This window comes from Rasamsonia byssochlamydoides (assembly GCF_041956645.1).
Source record: "Rasamsonia byssochlamydoides strain NRRL 3658 unplaced genomic scaffold VTN77scaffold_110, whole genome shotgun sequence".
Classification (NCBI taxonomy): Eukaryota; Fungi; Ascomycota; class Eurotiomycetes; order Eurotiales; family Trichocomaceae; genus Rasamsonia; species Rasamsonia byssochlamydoides.
Genome location: NW_027192493.1, coordinates 51092 through 68552, shown reverse-complemented (window position 1 = coordinate 68552; position 17461 = coordinate 51092). Strand labels below are relative to the sequence as shown.

The 17461-nt window shown below is 47.9% G+C and overlaps 7 protein-coding genes across 7 annotated transcripts; 5 read left to right on the top strand and 2 right to left on the bottom strand.

Moving 5' to 3' along the window:
- Positions 1-851: 851 nt before the first annotated feature.
- Positions 852-2704, top strand: VTN77DRAFT_949 (uncharacterized protein; the record flags this gene model as incomplete). The annotated part of the gene is made up of 3 exons (XM_069426103.1): positions 852-1812; positions 1862-2226; positions 2375-2704. The coding sequence occupies 3 exons, from the start codon at positions 852-854 to the stop codon at positions 2702-2704; spliced, it is 1656 nt and encodes a 551-aa protein (XP_069273232.1).
- A 3444-nt stretch (positions 2705-6148) lies between these two features.
- On the top strand, positions 6149-7271 carry VTN77DRAFT_948 (uncharacterized protein; the record flags this gene model as incomplete). Its single annotated transcript, XM_069426092.1, has 2 exons — positions 6149-6795; positions 6857-7271. 2 exons carry the CDS (start codon positions 6149-6151, stop codon positions 7269-7271), a joined length of 1062 nt encoding a protein of 353 aa, XP_069273231.1.
- A 107-nt stretch (positions 7272-7378) lies between these two features.
- Positions 7379-7891, top strand: VTN77DRAFT_947 (uncharacterized protein; the record flags this gene model as incomplete). The annotated part of the gene is made up of 1 exon (XM_069426081.1): positions 7379-7891. The coding sequence occupies one exon, from the start codon at positions 7379-7381 to the stop codon at positions 7889-7891; it is 513 nt and encodes a 170-aa protein (XP_069273230.1).
- Positions 7892-9151: 1260 nt separating this feature from the next.
- VTN77DRAFT_946 (uncharacterized protein) lies at positions 9152-11381 on the top strand (the record flags this gene model as incomplete). The annotated part of the gene is made up of 10 exons (XM_069426070.1): positions 9152-9392; positions 9452-9691; positions 9751-9846; positions 9907-9982; positions 10035-10218; positions 10282-10363; positions 10422-10596; positions 10643-10779; positions 10832-11084; positions 11156-11381. 10 exons carry the CDS (start codon positions 9152-9154, stop codon positions 11379-11381), a joined length of 1710 nt encoding a protein of 569 aa, XP_069273229.1.
- Positions 11382-11766: 385 nt separating this feature from the next.
- On the bottom strand, positions 11767-12527 carry VTN77DRAFT_945 (uncharacterized protein; the record flags this gene model as incomplete). Its single annotated transcript, XM_069426059.1, has 4 exons — positions 11767-11776; positions 11868-11945; positions 12034-12318; positions 12370-12527. 4 exons carry the CDS (start codon positions 12525-12527, stop codon positions 11767-11769), a joined length of 531 nt encoding a protein of 176 aa, XP_069273228.1.
- Positions 12528-13033: 506 nt separating this feature from the next.
- On the bottom strand, positions 13034-14077 carry VTN77DRAFT_944 (uncharacterized protein; the record flags this gene model as incomplete). Its single annotated transcript, XM_069426048.1, has 3 exons — positions 13034-13649; positions 13697-13960; positions 14019-14077. The coding sequence occupies 3 exons, from the start codon at positions 14075-14077 to the stop codon at positions 13034-13036; spliced, it is 939 nt and encodes a 312-aa protein (XP_069273227.1).
- A 2627-nt stretch (positions 14078-16704) lies between these two features.
- VTN77DRAFT_943 (uncharacterized protein) lies at positions 16705-16979 on the top strand (the record flags this gene model as incomplete). The annotated part of the gene is made up of 2 exons (XM_069426037.1): positions 16705-16880; positions 16952-16979. 2 exons carry the CDS (start codon positions 16705-16707, stop codon positions 16977-16979), a joined length of 204 nt encoding a protein of 67 aa, XP_069273226.1.
- Between the last annotated feature and the right edge of the window lie 482 nt (positions 16980-17461).

The window sequence follows — 17461 nt, the reverse complement described above, 5'->3', positions numbered from 1 at the left end:
TCTTTATGGTGGTCTCTCTTCTGTTTGATTTTGTTTGGACCATTACAAAGATTTTGCTCCTATCTTGAAATGTGCTACTTATATAGGTAACCTTAGGGCATCTAATTAATATGCTCTATAAAGCTTTGTGGATACCTTAATATAGAACCATTAAGGCGGGAAGCTTTTGTAAAAAGTAGATAAGGAGAAACAGCATATTCTCATAATTTCAAGTTGTTTCGCAAACAGCCTTGGAGTATCTGAGGTGACCATGGTGTTCTGATAGACTTGAAGCTAGGAAGAAAAAAAAACGTCAGTACAGATGTATTCGGGATATTACAAACATTGGATGTAAAACTCTATTTGTTATTGCGGCTCGGCATCAAGATGTCGATTGTTGGGCGACTACACTTCTTTTCCGCCAGAGCTCCCCGCCCAGAAAACAATTTATCAATTCATCGACAACCGATGATTGACAAACATTATAACTGTCTCTTGAAACTGCCACAGTCGTGACTTGTCAGTCATCAGTTTTTATCTGACAATCTGGTGCAGCTTCTAACTTTCCTTGGCGTGGAGACTTCACCGATTCTACCCGCCGGAAGCTTTCTTCAGCTGTGGATAGCCTTAATACGCCTCATCAACTTTGCCTCAATATTGAGGAAAGATATTATAAACCATAATCTCCAGAAGTTTGAGGATGTCCTGATTCTTTTCTCGAGCGAATCTTCTGTCTTTATTCCCACGAGGGAGATTCTTAGGCTGAAGAGGGGCTGCCTCAGCTGAATGCTTGAACCTTGAGGTGTTTTCTGAATTGTGTGGTCTTCATCTTGGACATTGCAACAGACATCCTGTCTATCGCCACAATGGAAATGCCGGAAGCGGAGGCGCATCAGCTGCCCAGCTCGATCCCCGAGTCTCACGTCCTGATCATCATGACGGGCGGCACCATCTGCATGCAGCGTTCGCCATCAGGATTTGTCCCGGCAAGAGGCTTTCAGGAGAATTGTCTGGCTCGGGACCCTACGTTCAACGATGGATCGCATCCATTGCCCTTGGACGTTGTGATCAATGAAGACGGGGAGCGCAAGAAATATCCAAGTCTGCGGACTCCGCCCAGTGCGTACGACCGTCAGGTCCGATATACCGTGTTCGAATTTGAGGAGCTCCTCGATAGCAGTTCGATCGATGCCAAAGGCTGGGCGGAGATCGCTCGGACAATCTACTGGAACTACACGCTTTTTGACGCCTTCGTCGTCTTACATGGCACCGACAGTCTGGCATATACCTGTTCGGCGCTCAGTTTCATGCTGCAGAATCTGGGGAAACCCGTCATTCTGACGGGTTCTCAAGCGCCAATGCTCGAGTTGCAGAATGATGCTGCCGACAACCTTCTCGGTTCTCTAGTGGTGGCTGGCCACTTTATGATCCCGGAGGTTTGTCTCTACTTTAATTACAAGCTGTTCCGCGGCAATCGAGCGACGAAGGTTGCTGCAAGTGACTTTGCAGCTTTCGATTCCCCGAATGCGCCGCCGCTGGCGGTGACAACGTCCATGAGGACGCAGGTTGCCTGGGATCTGGTCCGCCGGCCCACGAAGCTTGAGCATTTCAGCATCCAAACCAACCTCGACACGTCGCACGTGGCGTGTTTACGAATATTCCCAGGTATCAAGCCGGAGATGGTTGATGCGGTGCTGAAACTGGAAGGCCTGCGAGGCCTGGTGCTGGAGACCTTTGGTGCCGGGAATGCTCCGGGTGGACAAGACAACGCAATGGTCAAAGTTTTGGCCAATGCCATCCAGCGGGGCATTGTCATTGTCAACGTGACTCAATGTGAGATACCGGATGGTTGTTGATTCAGGATCTGGCTAACTCTTCCCAGGTCTTACAGGAAGTGTCAGCCCCGTCTACGCCCCTGGGATGACGCTTTCCCGTGCCGGCGTTGTTGCCGGTCAAGATATGACAACCGAAGCGGCCCTGACCAAGCTTGCATACCTCCTAGCTCTTCCAGGCGCAACACCGGAATCGGTCGCCAGGGACATGTCTGTGTCTCTGCGGGGGGAATTGACGCAGCATTCTCAACCCATCTTCCGCCACCCGGAGGGCGTCCTTCCGGAACAGGCCAAGGTCCTCACCGCGCTGGGCTATGCCATTGCTCGGGGAGATCTCGAGAAGGTGAAGGATATCATGAAGGGCGAAAATGGCTGGGTGCTGAATGATGCTGATTATTCCGGCAACACACCCTTGGTGCGTTCTTCTTTCTCTCCCTTGCTGTAACGCTCTCGAGTTCATTTGCCACGTGTTTGACAGTCTTCCTGCAATACGCTGTCTTCGTAGACCACGTCGTCTTAGCTGCCTACTACTATTTCACATATGCGAGCTAACAGCTTAACAGCATATCGCCGCAACGTCACCCTCCGTGGAAATCCTGCGCTACTTCCTACTGCAAGGCGCATCGGTGCATCTTCGAAACAGCGCGGGCCGGACACCGCTGTTCCTGGCGGCCAACGCGGGCCTGTCGGAGCACGTGGTGCTGCTCCGCAAGTCAGGTGCCCATCTTCATGAGGACGAGAAGGCGGTGGCCGAGATGCAGGCGCGCCAACGGCCGGGCGTGTGGGCTCTTGCGGGTGTGGGACCTAAGACGATGAAGGAGAGGGCCATGGCGGATATGGAGGAGGCGGGAAACGATCCGGTGAAGATCGCTGCTGGGTCTGCCCCGGCTTGATGTGCTGATTGCATTGGCGGTGTTTCATTTTGACTTAACCTGAATAGACTGGTTTATCAGAATATATCTATTTAATTCAGAGCACTCCTGCTTTCGTTCGTCTTTATTATATCTCGAGTACAATAGTAGATAGACGTTTAGACAACACTTTCTTCTTATTGTTATTATTTCATACAAAATGTCGGCTTCCAGGAAATAAAATGATCTCACCCTTGAAGCAAGCGATTGGTTATTATCCCAGACAACGTAGAGGATGGAATCATATTAACCATTTCAGGATTTTTTTTTGGGGGTTGGAGAGGGGGGGGGGGTTGGGGGCGCTTATAATCCCCTGATTTTCTCATGATTCTTATCTTCTCTAATTAACAATCGTTCCTGTAGTTCTGTCCAGCTAGGAATCAAGATAGATAGATCATATTGAAGACATCGTCTCCATCGAGGTGAAAATTCTGAGCTTGTCGACGCTGGATCATATAAAACCACCTATCTCTACAGTCCCAGTTCTCCGTGTTGACAGGATGAAATGGCAAGTACTACATATATTCGCCATGCCTTGGCTTCTCTTTTTTCTGTATACAGACTTTCATTATACCAATAATTCTTAATAAGTCACCAGATTAGATGTATAGCATGCTTCAGCCTTGTAACATTCTCCTCCTGATAAAGGAATTCTCCGTAATATATCAGATCAACCTTGTCATAGTAGTGATAGGATGCGCTGGAGGTGCGAATCAATTGGGCAGTCGCCAACCCTACCTACCCCACCTTCGGTTTCGGCGGGATATCTCCGCGGAGGTAATTATGGATGGTACCGTACAGTACCGCTGCCCCTCCACCAATCATGTTGCGGCGGTCTACATACTCTGGAGGCCCGGGCCCCGCCATTGCCGTCGGGTCTAACTACGGCAGGTCCTGGCGAATCCTTGAATGGCGACATTTTCCCTTCCGATGCACAGCTACGGAGTATATTCAAAGATGATTGCGTACTTCGTGGTATAAATTGTCCAGACATACATGAGCAGAGATGGAATCCAAGTTTGAAGGCTTCAAGACAAGCAGCTCTGACTGCAGTAGGACCTACTCCGATCCTGCCCCGGGCGCCCAATACTACTTCCTACCTACCTACCTAACTTAGGCAGGGCAAGAGGGATTTCCTCGTCATGGGTGCGTGTCTTTCTTCCCCATTTCAGTGATGGCTCTTTCGACGAAAAAAATAGTCAGGTGGTCACGTATGGAGTACTCGGCTGTTTCATCACAGCATAACGTGACTTGAAACAAGTCACTTGATCAGTGATCGTTCGGCTATAGACAAATCGGGACAAGCGCACAAAAATTTGCCGGAATGCCCCACCTACCTAAAATGAGCGTGTTGGGAGGATTGGAAAGCGCGAATGGTCAATTCCGGGGATGTGTAGGATAAGCAGAGAAGAAGAAAAAAAAAAGCAATAACGATGTAGCTGATGAAGAACGTGCTGGCAACGGGCCTGTCGTGGGGTGGCCTTTCATCTCACATAAAACAGGCGTCCTGGCGTAGATCAAAATTAAATAGGAAAAAAAAAGCAGAAACAGAAAAACAAAAACGGAAGTCTTTTCCATCAACCATTGTCAGCACAATCTCCTATAGGAAATCCCCCCAGTTATCTCTCCCAATGCAGCAGACAGCCGCCACGATGCGCCGCAGCTCGATTCGAGTCCTTGCGGGGCAATGAAATGTTCTCCGTCAGTTCGTTGTAGAGCAGCCCATGCACCTTACTGTCTATCTACCCCGCTACGGTATCGAGATGCTAGCAACAGAGGTGTGCGCTTTGGTCCCGCAATAAAGAACTCAAAAGCAACCGACGCAAGCCGGATCATCTTTCTTCTTCCAGATTGACGCCGTATTTATCGACCTCTCGCCCAGACGCGACGCGATGCGGGGGAGATTCTCCTCGGCACGGAGTACATAACTGCGTGCCCAATGCGACAGAGGAAGCTGTACTCTCACACCTTACTTTTCACCTCTGTCGCCATCACTTCCGTTCCAGGGCTGCGGGCCGGCCGCACCGGGAGGGCCACCAAAAGGCGTCTCGTGAATTTGATGTGATCGCCCGGCGGATGTTGACCGCCCCTAGCTCTGCTTTCCTGTTCCTGGTTACGTAAAGGAAAAGCAGGTCAATGGCGGACAACTGGAACGACATGTCATAACGAGCTGTAACTCCGCCCCGGCTTGTGGACTCTCTTGCGACCTTGGGAACAGAAGGAACCCTTGTGGCCTTTTTTTTTTCTCAGCCTGTCACGCCGGATTGTGGCCATTCCCGTCTGGACTCGGTGGACCGTCGGTGGTCTTTCCCGCTCCAGAGCGCTCTCTCCAGGAGAAAATAACCTTGCAGGCCAGGCGCAGGCGATCCCAAACTGCATTGAGGACCCTCAGGGACCAGGATTGATATCCTCGATCCCAGCAAGTACAGTACTGTACATCTTGATCGCAAAAATAAATACCGCCTGCCAGCAGCACGCCATCACCGGGTATAGCACTAGCTGGCATCACCATCATCATCGATCTGCCATCGTAAAAGGCTCGGACAGTGTACTACGAAGTATATTTAAGTATACTACAGACGGAGTATACTATCGTCCATCTCCCCCTCCTTCCCCAGACGTCCCTAGCGCCAATCTGCGATTAGCCAGAACCTTCTCGCACGCAGTGATTGTATTGGCAGATCGCAGTTCATATTTCCTCATCTATTCTGCTGGCCTAGAATCCACCCCCAAACCCTACTCCGCTGCCCTGCCTGCTTGCCGTCGGCCGTTCTATGGTTCTGCAGAAGTGGGTGGAATCTCGGAACCAGAAAAAAGGGAAACAAAAAAAAAGTCGAACGCGAACAACAATTGACTGACGGACTGATTGATAATCTCACCTCAACAGTTGCAATTCCCACCGTCAATTCCAGCGGTCTACAATCTGCTCCTGTCAGCTGGCCACGTTGGAAGTCACCAGGTCTGCTGGACCCATCCATCCAGGCCAGACCAGACCAGCTTCGGTCCCGTCGTGCCGCCGAACTGCTCGACGTGCAACTCCACTTGGGAGCTGCGGATGCTCGATCTCCGTCGGCTCTGTTACGCACTGATTGGAACGACGAGTGAGGATTGCACCATCAGCTTTGGCACGCACGAGAACGTGACCGAGTGATTGCAGCATTCGTGCAACGGCTGATATCATCCTCCTCCCTCTTGCTCGCTCTGTATTCGACTTCCATTTCTATTTCTTCTATTGCTACTTGGGTTCTGCAAGCTACCTACTTCTTCTACTTCATCTTCCTTCCTTCTTCTCCAAACCAATCTTATTTGATTAATTCTAGTGGGGAAATAAGCTATATCGCGGACCTCAACCTCGACCTCACCTCCCACCCCCTCGATCTACCCCTCCGTTGCAGAGCAACACATACTCCCTCCTCTGCACTGCGAATGACACAACAGCCCCGGAAGATCATCGCGGTGGTCAATGCCACTGGCCGCCAAGCGGCATCTCTCATCCGCGTCGCCTCCGCGGTGGGATATGCTGTGCGGGGCCAGGTGCATTCCCTCAAAGGCCTCATCGCCTCCGAGCTTCAGAGTCTGCCCAATGTGACCTTGATACAAGGCCATTTGGCGGGCAATACGGCCCTCATGGACGAACTCTTCAAAGGCGCCAGTCTCGCCTTCATCAACACGGTATCGCAGGCCGGCGACGAGGTGGAAATCGGCCGGGCGCTGGCAGATGCGGCCAAGCGGGCAGGCACAATCACGCATTACATCTACAGCAGTATGCCGGACCACTCTGTGCATGGGCCCTGGCCGGGTCTGCCCCTGTGGGCCTGCAAGTTCACGGTGGAAAACTATATCCGGCAGCTGGGGCTGCCAGCTACCTTTGTGTACGCGGGCATCTACAACAACAACTTCACCAGTCTCCCTTACCCTCTCTTCCAGATGGAGCTGCAGCCGGACGGCAGCTTTGAGTGGCGCGCTCCTTTCCACCCTGATATCCCGTTGCCGTGGCTCGACGCGGAGCACGATGTCGGTCCGGCGCTGCTTCAGATCTTCAAGGATGGGCCAAAGAAGTGGAACGGTCATCGGTAAGTCGAAGTTGTCCTAATCGCCCGGATTGTACCAGAACTAACGGATTGCTTGCTCCAGAATCGCTTTGACCTTCGAGACACTCACTCCGGTGCAGGTGTGCGACGCCTTCCAGCGGGCCTTGGGTCGTCGTTGCCGGTATCGCCGGGTTCCCAAGATCGAGATCAAAGTGAAGATTCCAGACGGGTACAAGGAGCAATTAGAGGGCATCGAGGTGTTGTTTGGCCAGTTGGAGGCTCCCTACTTTCCTCAGCCTGAATTCAATCCCCCTGCCGCCGGTTCTCCGAAGGGACTTGGTCCTGCGAACGGGAAAGGCGCTGGTGCCGGCATGATGCAGGGGCCTGGAGGCGTGGTCTCGCAGCGGGTGACGGACGAGGCACGGCAGTTGTGGCAGGGCTGGCGAGACATGGAAGAGTATGCCCGTGAGGTCTTTCCGGTGGAAGAGGAGGCCAACGGGCTTGACTGGATGTTATGATGAGTCAGTCGTCCAGTGGTCGCTCGTGAGGGCCGCAATCGGGTCATCATTGCGAGATATTTCCTCTTTCCCAGCGCAATCGATCTACGCTGCGTACCAAAAATGAAATGCATGGTGTTCTTTCACGGGTTAACAGTGACATTTTAATGGGGCATTCATTGGCAGACATACCATCGATCGGCGTCTCGTCTTGTTCTTGTTCTTGTCCTTGTCCTTATTCTCGTTGCGGGCGGGCCTTCCTTTTTCCTGGTCCGTCCATACCATCCCATCTACGTCATGTACATCCCTTCCTTCTCAGGCAGGTCGGGTGGGTGCTTACTAAGCGGGCCAAGAGACCAAGACCCAAAAAGTCATTTTTTCTCTACTCAACTTTATTTATCTTCACTGGATGCTATGCGATGCTATGCTGCGCTACGCTACGCCGTCACGAATTTATTATTTCCTCTTTATTTATTTCTTATCATGGCGCATGGATTCGAAGAGTGAGAGAGAGCACTGTTTGCAAAAACAAGAACGAAAAAAGGTTGATCAGGTTGATCAGGTTGATCGTTTATGGTTTATGGGTGGCAGGCAGGCAGGCAGACTACGGACTTGTTTTTTTTACCCCTCTAACTAGGTAATAATGATGGAAAAATCATCATGACTTCTAGCGATTCAATTGACGTCGGTACTGTATGTACTCCGTACCTGCGGTACGAAGTCAGAGTCATATCTTGATTAATCAATCAATAAATCAATCAATCGACATCGACATCTACTCAACGTACATTACAGTAGAGTAGATACTATGGCGGTGCAGGTACCTAGGTAGGTAACCTGTAAGCCGTGCTGGACATAGTGTAATATCAAAGCACGGGGTACCCCATACTCCATCAGTTTTCATGTGGGGGACCTATCTCTGCGACACTAGTCGATAGTTTAGGTAGTGACAGCTTCTGGCCTCTAAACAGTTGATATTATTGAATACCTACCTAGGTAGGTAGGAGATGGTGTCAATGCGGATAAGAATGATGCGGCACGTGGGGAAATACATTTTGACGTGTTCTCAATCAATTAAGCTTTATATACGCTTCTAGCCATTTTTTTTATGAGAATATCTATCCATATTCTATTACAGATCTTTGCAGTCAGTGTCTTTTACGACGATTCTCTTTTATGATTTTCTGGAAATTTTGCAAGCCACAGTAGTGTTTTGATCTTGGGCTCAAGACATAAGAAATATGGTGCCAGAAAGTACCCCGTATTACTGCACTCGAATATCTGGCCTCGTCAACAAAAGCAATGATTCTCGATTCTATACCCCTGTTGAGGTGAACTCCTATCATTGGATGCTGTTCGTGCTCATCAACCACCCCCGAAATGTCGTCAGAGATTCCCGCTGGTCTGATTGGCAGAAACAATCCCCCTGCAGGGCTCGAGGTATCGATTTCACGGGACTAGCCCTCGACATGCTGAGACTAAGCTTTCTTCTGCGGAGTTGTCCGAACTCTCCATGCAGGGAAGCTGGTTGTCTTGCCTGGTCTAGGGTGTGATGAATATACCTGCATTCAATTTATTTCTTTCAGATAGTAGAATTATTATAGATCTGCCCAATCTCATTTACGGGATTGATTATTACTAGCTGTTTGGAATTATTTCAGCAGCATTGATTTGCTTGCCTCCAAGGAAATCGAAAGTACAGGATATCGATTTAGATGACTAGATTGGCACGGACGCCTGCATGGTGCGATCACGATCGAAAATGATGAAATTGTGTAGTTCAAGCCAGGCCTTGGTCACGGACATTATATTAAAAACGAGCATCCATTTCTGTGGGGAGTAGGTCCTGTAAAAAAAAAAGTATATGCCTGATTTGTACAATATCTCATCGATCCACCACAATGGCAAAAGAGCCAGTCGCCTTTGCAACATCTGATGACAGCTCTCCAGCGGAGTCCATCATCAGCGATGGAAGCCTCAAGTTCGTCTACGAACAAGGCGGAAACAACGCCCTGCCTTCTTATCAAGAGGCTTCAGGTGCGCCGGTCGAAGCGAAGTCTCCGCTGGGGTACAAGGTGCGCTGGGTGTCGGCGGCGATGCTGAATATCGGGCAGATGGTTGGAACGGGGGTTTTCTCGACGCGTGCGTAGCCAATCCCTCCATCATAGACATCACATCTCGCTGACTGGAATCGACACCAGCGTCGACAATCCTGACGGATACGGGATCTGTCGGCCTCGCCCTCATTTACTGGGCGCTTGGTTTCGTCGTTGCTGCAGCGAATCTGGCAGTTTACTTGGAGTTCACCTCGTACTTCCCCAGCCGATCGGGCAGTGAAGTCGTCTACCTGGAACAAGCGTATCCACGACCGAAATATCTCCTGCCGACGACATTCGCGGTGCAGTCGGTGATTCTTTCTTTCAGCAGTGGGAACGCCATTGGTGAGTCTCACTGTGGTCATCGATCCTGAGCTTCATCGCTGATGGTGGTCATGTGATAGTTCTCGCCGAGTATCTCTTCCAGGTTGCAGATTACACCCCGACGAACTGGCAGCTGAAAGGCGTTGCTATTGCTGGCTATACTGTCGCAGTTTTACGTAAGTGACTACATACCTGTTTTCTCCAGCAGAACGGAGACATAACGACGATCTACCTAGTCCTGGCCTTCCATACTCGGTTCTCTCTATATCTGGTGAATGTGGTCACGATCGTCAAAATAATCACCTTGACCTTGTAAGCGGGAAATAAACAGTCACGGTACTAATGCATGTCTGACGCTCCCTAGCATCAGTATTCTCGGGCTCGTGGTTCTAGGTGGGCATACCAAGGTTCCTGATCCCACAGCCAACTTCAGGAATGCTTTCGAGGGCACGACGAATTCGGGATACGGAATCACCAACGCCTTGGTGAAAGTGATATTTGCTTATGCTGGATATACCAATGCGATGAATGTCGTCAATGAAGTCAAGGTAAGCCAGTCACCTGCAGATAAGTACACAGGCACAACTGACATCCAGTAGAACCCCGTTCAGACGCTCAAGAAGAGCGCCTCGCTTTCGTTGATTATCGTGGCTGTTTTGTATGTCCTGTGCAATATTGCCTATTTTGCGGCGGGTTAGTTTGTCTCCTTGATATACATATGGCGCTGTTTCTGATGAGCGATCTCATCCAGTCCCAAAAGCTGAGTTGGCAAAGTCAGAGCAGATCGCTGCCAGTCTCCTTTTCACTGCTGTTTTCGGTTCCAAGGGTGCGACCCGTGGACTGAGCTTCCTGATTGCCCTCAGCGCGTTCGGAAATCTGATCGCTGTCCTGGTCGGGCAGTCTCGAATGATCCGTGAATGCGCAAGGTGAGCTTCCCATAGCGTTCGTCATACCCCATGTTAACGAGACCAGGCAAGGAGTAATCCCATTCCCCAAGTTCTGGGTCAATACCCGTCCATTCGGGACTCCGCTGGGACCGTACTTCCTCAAATGGTTCGTGACTATTATCATGATCATTGCTCCTCCGGCTGGAGATGCCTTCAATTTTAGTAAGTTTATCTCAGAAGCAGTACGCGGAAGGTTTATCTGACAATATCACAGTCGTCGACCTCCAGACATACACCACCGCCGTCTTCAGCGCTCTACTGGCACTGGGAATCTTCCTGATCCGCCGGCAGAGGAAACACATCGGCAAGACAGAGACTGACTTCAGAGCCTGGAATATCGCCGCCATCTTCACCGTTCTGGTCAACATCTACCTCCTCGCCATGCCGTGGTATCCGCCGTTGGGCGGCGCAGACGGCGGAGACGTCAGTTTCTGGTACGGAACGTACTGCGCTGTTGGGCTTGGAATGTATGTTTTCTTCCTTCAGTCGGTCAGTGGTTATAAACTCAGCTAATCTTCTGATTTTCTATTGCCACCAGTCTCGCCGTCTGCGTGATCTATTACATTATTTGGATCTATCTGCTGCCGAAGGTGTACCGCTACCAGATCCGTCAGGAGGTCGTGGTCCTGGAGGACGGTTCCACTACGCATCGTCTTGTCAAGGTTCCGAACGAGGAGGTTGCCGCCTGGGATGAACAGCACGACGTTGAGGGCAATGTGAGGCATCGTATGAATACCGGTGTCGATAATAAAGAAGAGGCCTGAAGAAGACAGGGCAGGAAGCAAGTATATATAGCTACAGTACATACGGTGTAGATACTGAGGGCAAGATATCTCCCGAGGAATAATGACCCTGCTATAGAGTAAGGTCTGAAGTGTTGGTTCTATATACTGCACATATATATATATACCTAGATCAGATCCACCAAGAAGTTTGCTGTCGTGGCACCTTTTTTTTTTCTTCTTGGCTGAATCTGCAATACAGACGGCAACTATACGAATTTCCTGGCCAGCTGCCTCAATGAAAATATTTCTTCAATAGTACTTCCTTGAACCAACACAGAATGCTTTCACCATAAATGAGAATGAGTTGAAAGGCTGTCCTGAGTTAGGAGTCCCTGGGAGCACTCCCGATATCCCGATGAAATAACTAGATTTCACTGCTCAGTACAGGGGATTGGAACAATTCACAATATAAATTAGAAAAAAAAAAAGGAGAACTTTTCAGGGGAATGAATGAATGAAACATACGTTTGATTAGTTGCTCGATCAAGAAACACATGCTCAGTTTCTGTATCGCCAACTTCGAAGCCTCGACGGCGGATTTCCCTTTGAATTAGTACTACTATCAGCTGGATGATATCCTAATATAGTATATATCAAGGGGGAGATGATGAGAAGAAGGCTAAAAAAAAACTCGAAGATCTGGGCAAGCTGCTGCTCCACAAGCGTAACTTCAACCGCACTCAATGTCATTTCCATGATTGACAGCCCAGTGAGCTTTGACATGACCAAAGCATTCAAGTAGCCTTCGGCGTAAGGATCGTGATTGCCTTGGACCAGCTCTTCGTGTGCATAATAGGTTGGAACCTGCGGCATCTGACATGCCTGCAGAGCATGGCATTCCCTCTGAAAGTCATTTGTTGCTGATCTTATAACAGCGGCGGTATCTTGGGGATCTGCCCTAGGGTGAGGCGGTCTTCTAGAAATTTTATCAGCAGGAATAACACTTGAGAGAATTCGGCTTACTTACTGGTAACGAAGCTTGAGGATCACAGGTCTGTTGTCCCTCTGTCTTAGGCTCTCGTAGACCTCAGTGCGGTCATCCAGCTCTTGAGAGACTCGCTCAGATATGAGCCTTCCGAGCCGGTAATTTTCATTCTGGATGGTGATGACTCCTGCTTGGCTCATTCTGAAAATGGCGATGGCAATGAGGGTAACAGACTTGAATTTTCGGGGAGAGCAGAAGTCCAGGGAGGAAGTGAGTGAAGGGAATTGAGAGGGGAGATGCCTGATTTGTTGATGCCTGGGAGGGATGCCACGGGAAGATTTCTTTGATATCACTGATCATAGAGGATTTTGAGCTTTTGCTTCGGTCTATGAAAACATGCCTGTTCTGCCGACAAAATGACGGGCTTGAGTAATGTATGTCATTGAAGCACACACATCTAGCAGAGACATTGCATGTCAATACAATTCACATCGTTGCCTAGTAGGTACCTACCAGGAGATTGCTAAAGGGCTGGGTATTTGATACCTGTGAAAACAAAAAAAAATAAAAATAAAAATAAATTTAAGGCGCCGAAAGCAAAGGCTTATTATATTGTAAGATAAATAAAGCACTATATACTGCCCAGACACTCTTTGCCACCAAAAAAGTGGCCACCTAACCCATAATCTATCCTTGATATTTCCACTCAACCACTTTCTGAAATGTTTTCTGCATCCGCCGACCAGGAGTAGTAGATTCGCAGGCCCAAACAAATAGCATGCCCGAGGCTCATGATGAAGTAATGGACCGACACATTTCCAATTTGCAAATACCAGACCAAAGCTCGCCAGCGAGAAGCAGTTTCAGGATAAGCAGGGCGGAAAGCCTGTAAAAGGGCCAGCGCCAGCAGTACAATCACCTGCAACGCCAGGGATAGGATGCTCCCTGTGTCGTGTCTAGCCCTCATCACATCCCGGACTTGGAAGACACAGAAGCCTATCACAAGGGTCAATGCCATTGCGATGCAGAGCCAGTAAAAGATGTCCCTAAACATGCTCCAAAGTAACATGGCGGGGAGATCGATATCACGGCCCTTGCCCACCTTGGGCATCACGAGCGAGGTAATTGCAATGATGATGAAGACAAGCGCTTGCGTCGCAATCACGGAAGTCATGCGCTGGGACGACATCTCAGAGGTAGCAGCGAAGGTTTCATTCGAGGGTTCATCTCCCTGAACAGAGCTTGCATCCGCTGGATCGGTCGGCAATGCCGTATATAGGGCATCCCCCGTCGGACTGCGGAATTTGACGAAAAAGTACAATCTAAAGTAGTCAGATAGAAAAATAATGCGACGGCTTGTGAAACATACAATAGCATTGCGCTGAGCCACTGTGCCCCAACCTGAAAGTAGGTAAGTAGCACTCCGAATGCTTGCCAGCCACGGATTTCTCCATCGTAGAGGATGCATTCGACGGCAGAGGAGAATTTGGTATTCGCCAAGCGACTGGCCAGCTGCGCGTTGCTAAAAAGACACAAGTATAGAATCCAGCGGGGCGATATCCCGGCTGTGCCATGCCTAGAAATCTGGATGTACTGCGGGAGGTATGCGAGCAGCAAAGCAGGGACGATCAGGCTGAAGAGACGTGTCAGATGCTGAGCTGAAGGTCAGGGAGGAGACATGTTTAGCCTACGGTTCTAGGATTGTGCGGATGGGAGACAAGACATAGGAAGGGCAAATAATATCAGCCATCGCGGTTTATTGGATTGCCTGCTACTCGGTACTCGGTACTCCGTCGAGTCTCCAAGTCCAACTGACGCAACGGCGCAACCAAGCTTTTTAAAGACTTCAGCAGGATCTGCTTAGATGGAGATGGGCGGAAAGAAGGGAGGGGCGAACGTCCATTTGTACTGATAACGTCGTATTAATAATTAGGCAGCAGGAAACATGCACCTGCCAGCTCATTAGCTAGAAAGGCAAGGCTTTTTAGGGTGGACAAGGGTGCTCAGGTTAGGGAATGTGAAGTGGCTTGGCTACCTAAAATCATAACCCAAAATTAACTCATTAGGAACCTATTACAGTACCTTTTGGTTGATCTCGCAAAAGGGAAATCTCGAAAGCGAAGTTGCTTGCAAAACCTATATAAAAATCATATATAAAAGACCACATAAAGACTAAAAATCCAGTCTAAAAATTCAGTATTGAACAGACTACTACTTCAGCATAATATAATACATTTTATTAAGTGAAGTCAACTTCACATTTGCCCTAATTGGCAATAGTTTTTTTTTTCCCCCCTTATATTCGCTTTTTGTGAGGACCAGATCTCAACGCCAATTTAATATATAGTTGTTGTCAGAATCGGCCAATAACAACGCCATGGCATTGGTTTCGAACCAATTCCGATAGGTATGCCGGTTTCTCACAACAATAGTAGATTTTTCTAAGGAAACTTTGGCTTCAAATTTGATCATTTTGGGTTATGATATTAGATATGAGGAGTATTAATAAAAGCAGTATTCTTCATGGGGGCTTTGCTATAGGCTTTGCGGGCGCTTGATAGGGGCTTTTGCTGTTCGCAACAGGGGTAGCCGTTTCTGGCCGCTGGCTAACCGCATCATTGTTATGGAGTAATTATTTACACATTCTTGACAAAAAAATAGTTGAGAAATAATTAATAATATAATCCATTTTATTAAGTGAAGTCGACTGCACATTTGCCCTAATTGGCATTATTTTTTTTCCCCCCTTTGTATTGGCTTTTTTGTGAGGGCCAAATCTCTACGCCGATTTCAATCGGGTTATGATACAGTACTAGGTCAAAAGTTTCCGCCCACCCCACAAAAAAGTCGCGCGACGCGTCTCTCCCCATCTATACTCGCCTTCTGCAAAAACCCCCCCATATGCCACCACGAACCCCCTTATACGAGATCTCTATCAATAGAGTTCCAAATTCAGAGCTAAGTCCCTATATAAGGGCAAAAATCATTGGTCAACATGAGGCAGGCTAAAGTTCATGCTAAATTGCCAAGGATTATAATCTGCTGCAGAGAACGGTTCGATATACCATATCAAAGGATGCATCTCGTACGGAAGGAAAAAGCCTACCACGATCTGGCCGGCCTAAAAAGACCTCAGAAAGAGATCAATAGGCTATTATTTGCTATGTTTGTCGAAATCCTAAGGCTACTTATGCTGAGATGGCATGAGATCTTCAGATTAATGTCTTATAATCGACCTTTTACCAAATCCTCCAAGACCATGGTATAAAAAACTAGTTAGCAAAAAAGCGACCTTTTTTATCTAAAGAAAATGCTAAGAAACGACTAGGATGGGCTTTAGAATATAAAGATTAGACTATTAACCAATAGAAAACCATAATCTGGTCTAATGAGTGTTCTATTTAACATGGATCAGGAAAATATCGAGAATGGGTCTTTCATATACCTGAGGAAAAGTGGGATCATGATAAAACTAAAATATACCATAAAGGCAAAGATATCTCTGTGATGATATGGGGTACAATCTGGGGGTTCTGGCCGATCAGATATTAACAGGGTGCCATATGATTCTAATAATGCTTGTGGTGGTGTCACATCAGCTTCTTATCTCTTAATGCTCGAAGAAAACCTCCTTTCTATATAGGAACCAGGCTTGGTTTTCATGCAAGATAATGCTCCTATCCATAAAGGAGCAATCTTATTTGAATGGCTTCAATAAATAGGCATAACAACTATAGAATGGCCACCATATAGTCCCGATCTTAACCCTATTAAACACCTTTGGTTTTGGATCAAGGAATGGTTATATGAACACCATCTGGAGCTCTTGAATCTACCTTGAAATGATGAAGAAGTTAAAAAGGCTTTATTTCAAGCAATCGGTAAGGCATGGGAGGCATTAGAGGATGGTTTAGTTGAGCAATTAATAAGTAGCATGCCTAGGCATGTTGCAGCTATTATTGCGGCTGAAGGATGGCAAACTAAATACTAAAATTAAATTTTTTTATATTACTAATTACTATATAGAAGCCATGCCATTTCTTAGTATTTTCTATAGTTTTTAGGTTTACTAGATATGTGTAGTAAGAATAGTAGAGAAATATATATTCTTGCTAGTCAGGCATTTTTTTGATTTTAAGGGGGTGGGCGGAAACTTTTGACACGGGACTGTATTAGGTATAGGAGTATTAATCAAAAATCGGTATTCTTCGCGGGGGCTTCGGCTGTAGGCTTCACGGGTTAATTATAGGGGCTTTGCCAACCTGACGCCGTTTTGCGAGTCCTGCTAATAAAAAATATTTATTAAAAAAAATAATTAATCAAAAGGTCAACTTTTGCAATGGCTTGTGGCGGAGAGAAAGCCGACCATTTGCCAAGATGGAAGTGAAACCATCGAGTTTCACGATCTTGGACCAACGCCCTTCATTCTTCCATTCAATGACACCATGGCAATGCGCTTATCCAACTGATTGGGCAGTCCTTGGGGATATTAAAATACCACCTAATACTGATCGGAGATCTACAGGTGATCTTATCATTATTATTGGCCATTGGTAAGCGCCTCCTACTTCCAACGTCCAACGCTGAATCAAATGTGCTGTTGGCTAACCTACGGTGCATCCAGCCTGCTTACTTGTGTCGTCAGAGCCTAGAGTACGATAAGATCCTACCGAATACTCCAACTCCAGTCTATTAATGACTTCATCCACCATGTCGATCCTCGCCGCCGCCAAGGCGCATCTCATTTCCGCCAAACCAGTGGCCTGACACGGTGGCACGCAGAACCCAGCGAATATGACTGACTATTGGATAGCGAAACAATCGTGGCATACTGTGGAGTTGTATCAGGGCATGTTAGATCTGATCGGCATGTTGCACAGTGCTTATCTATTGTACATTCCAGTCACCTTAATTTTATCTTCACCCCTTGTCTTCCTTTCACTTTCCTTGACCCTGTCAGAGACGTTCGCCTTCTTTCCACATCCTCCTCTCTCTTCTGGGGATTCAACTTCATCCTGTTTTCGCTCCTTCTCAAATACACACCTACTGTGAAGTCTTTCGTTCATTTTGTGCTTTCGCTCTTTTCTCGAGACCTAGAGTCTTGAAAACCATTCCTTTCGTTGTCATTTGGCTT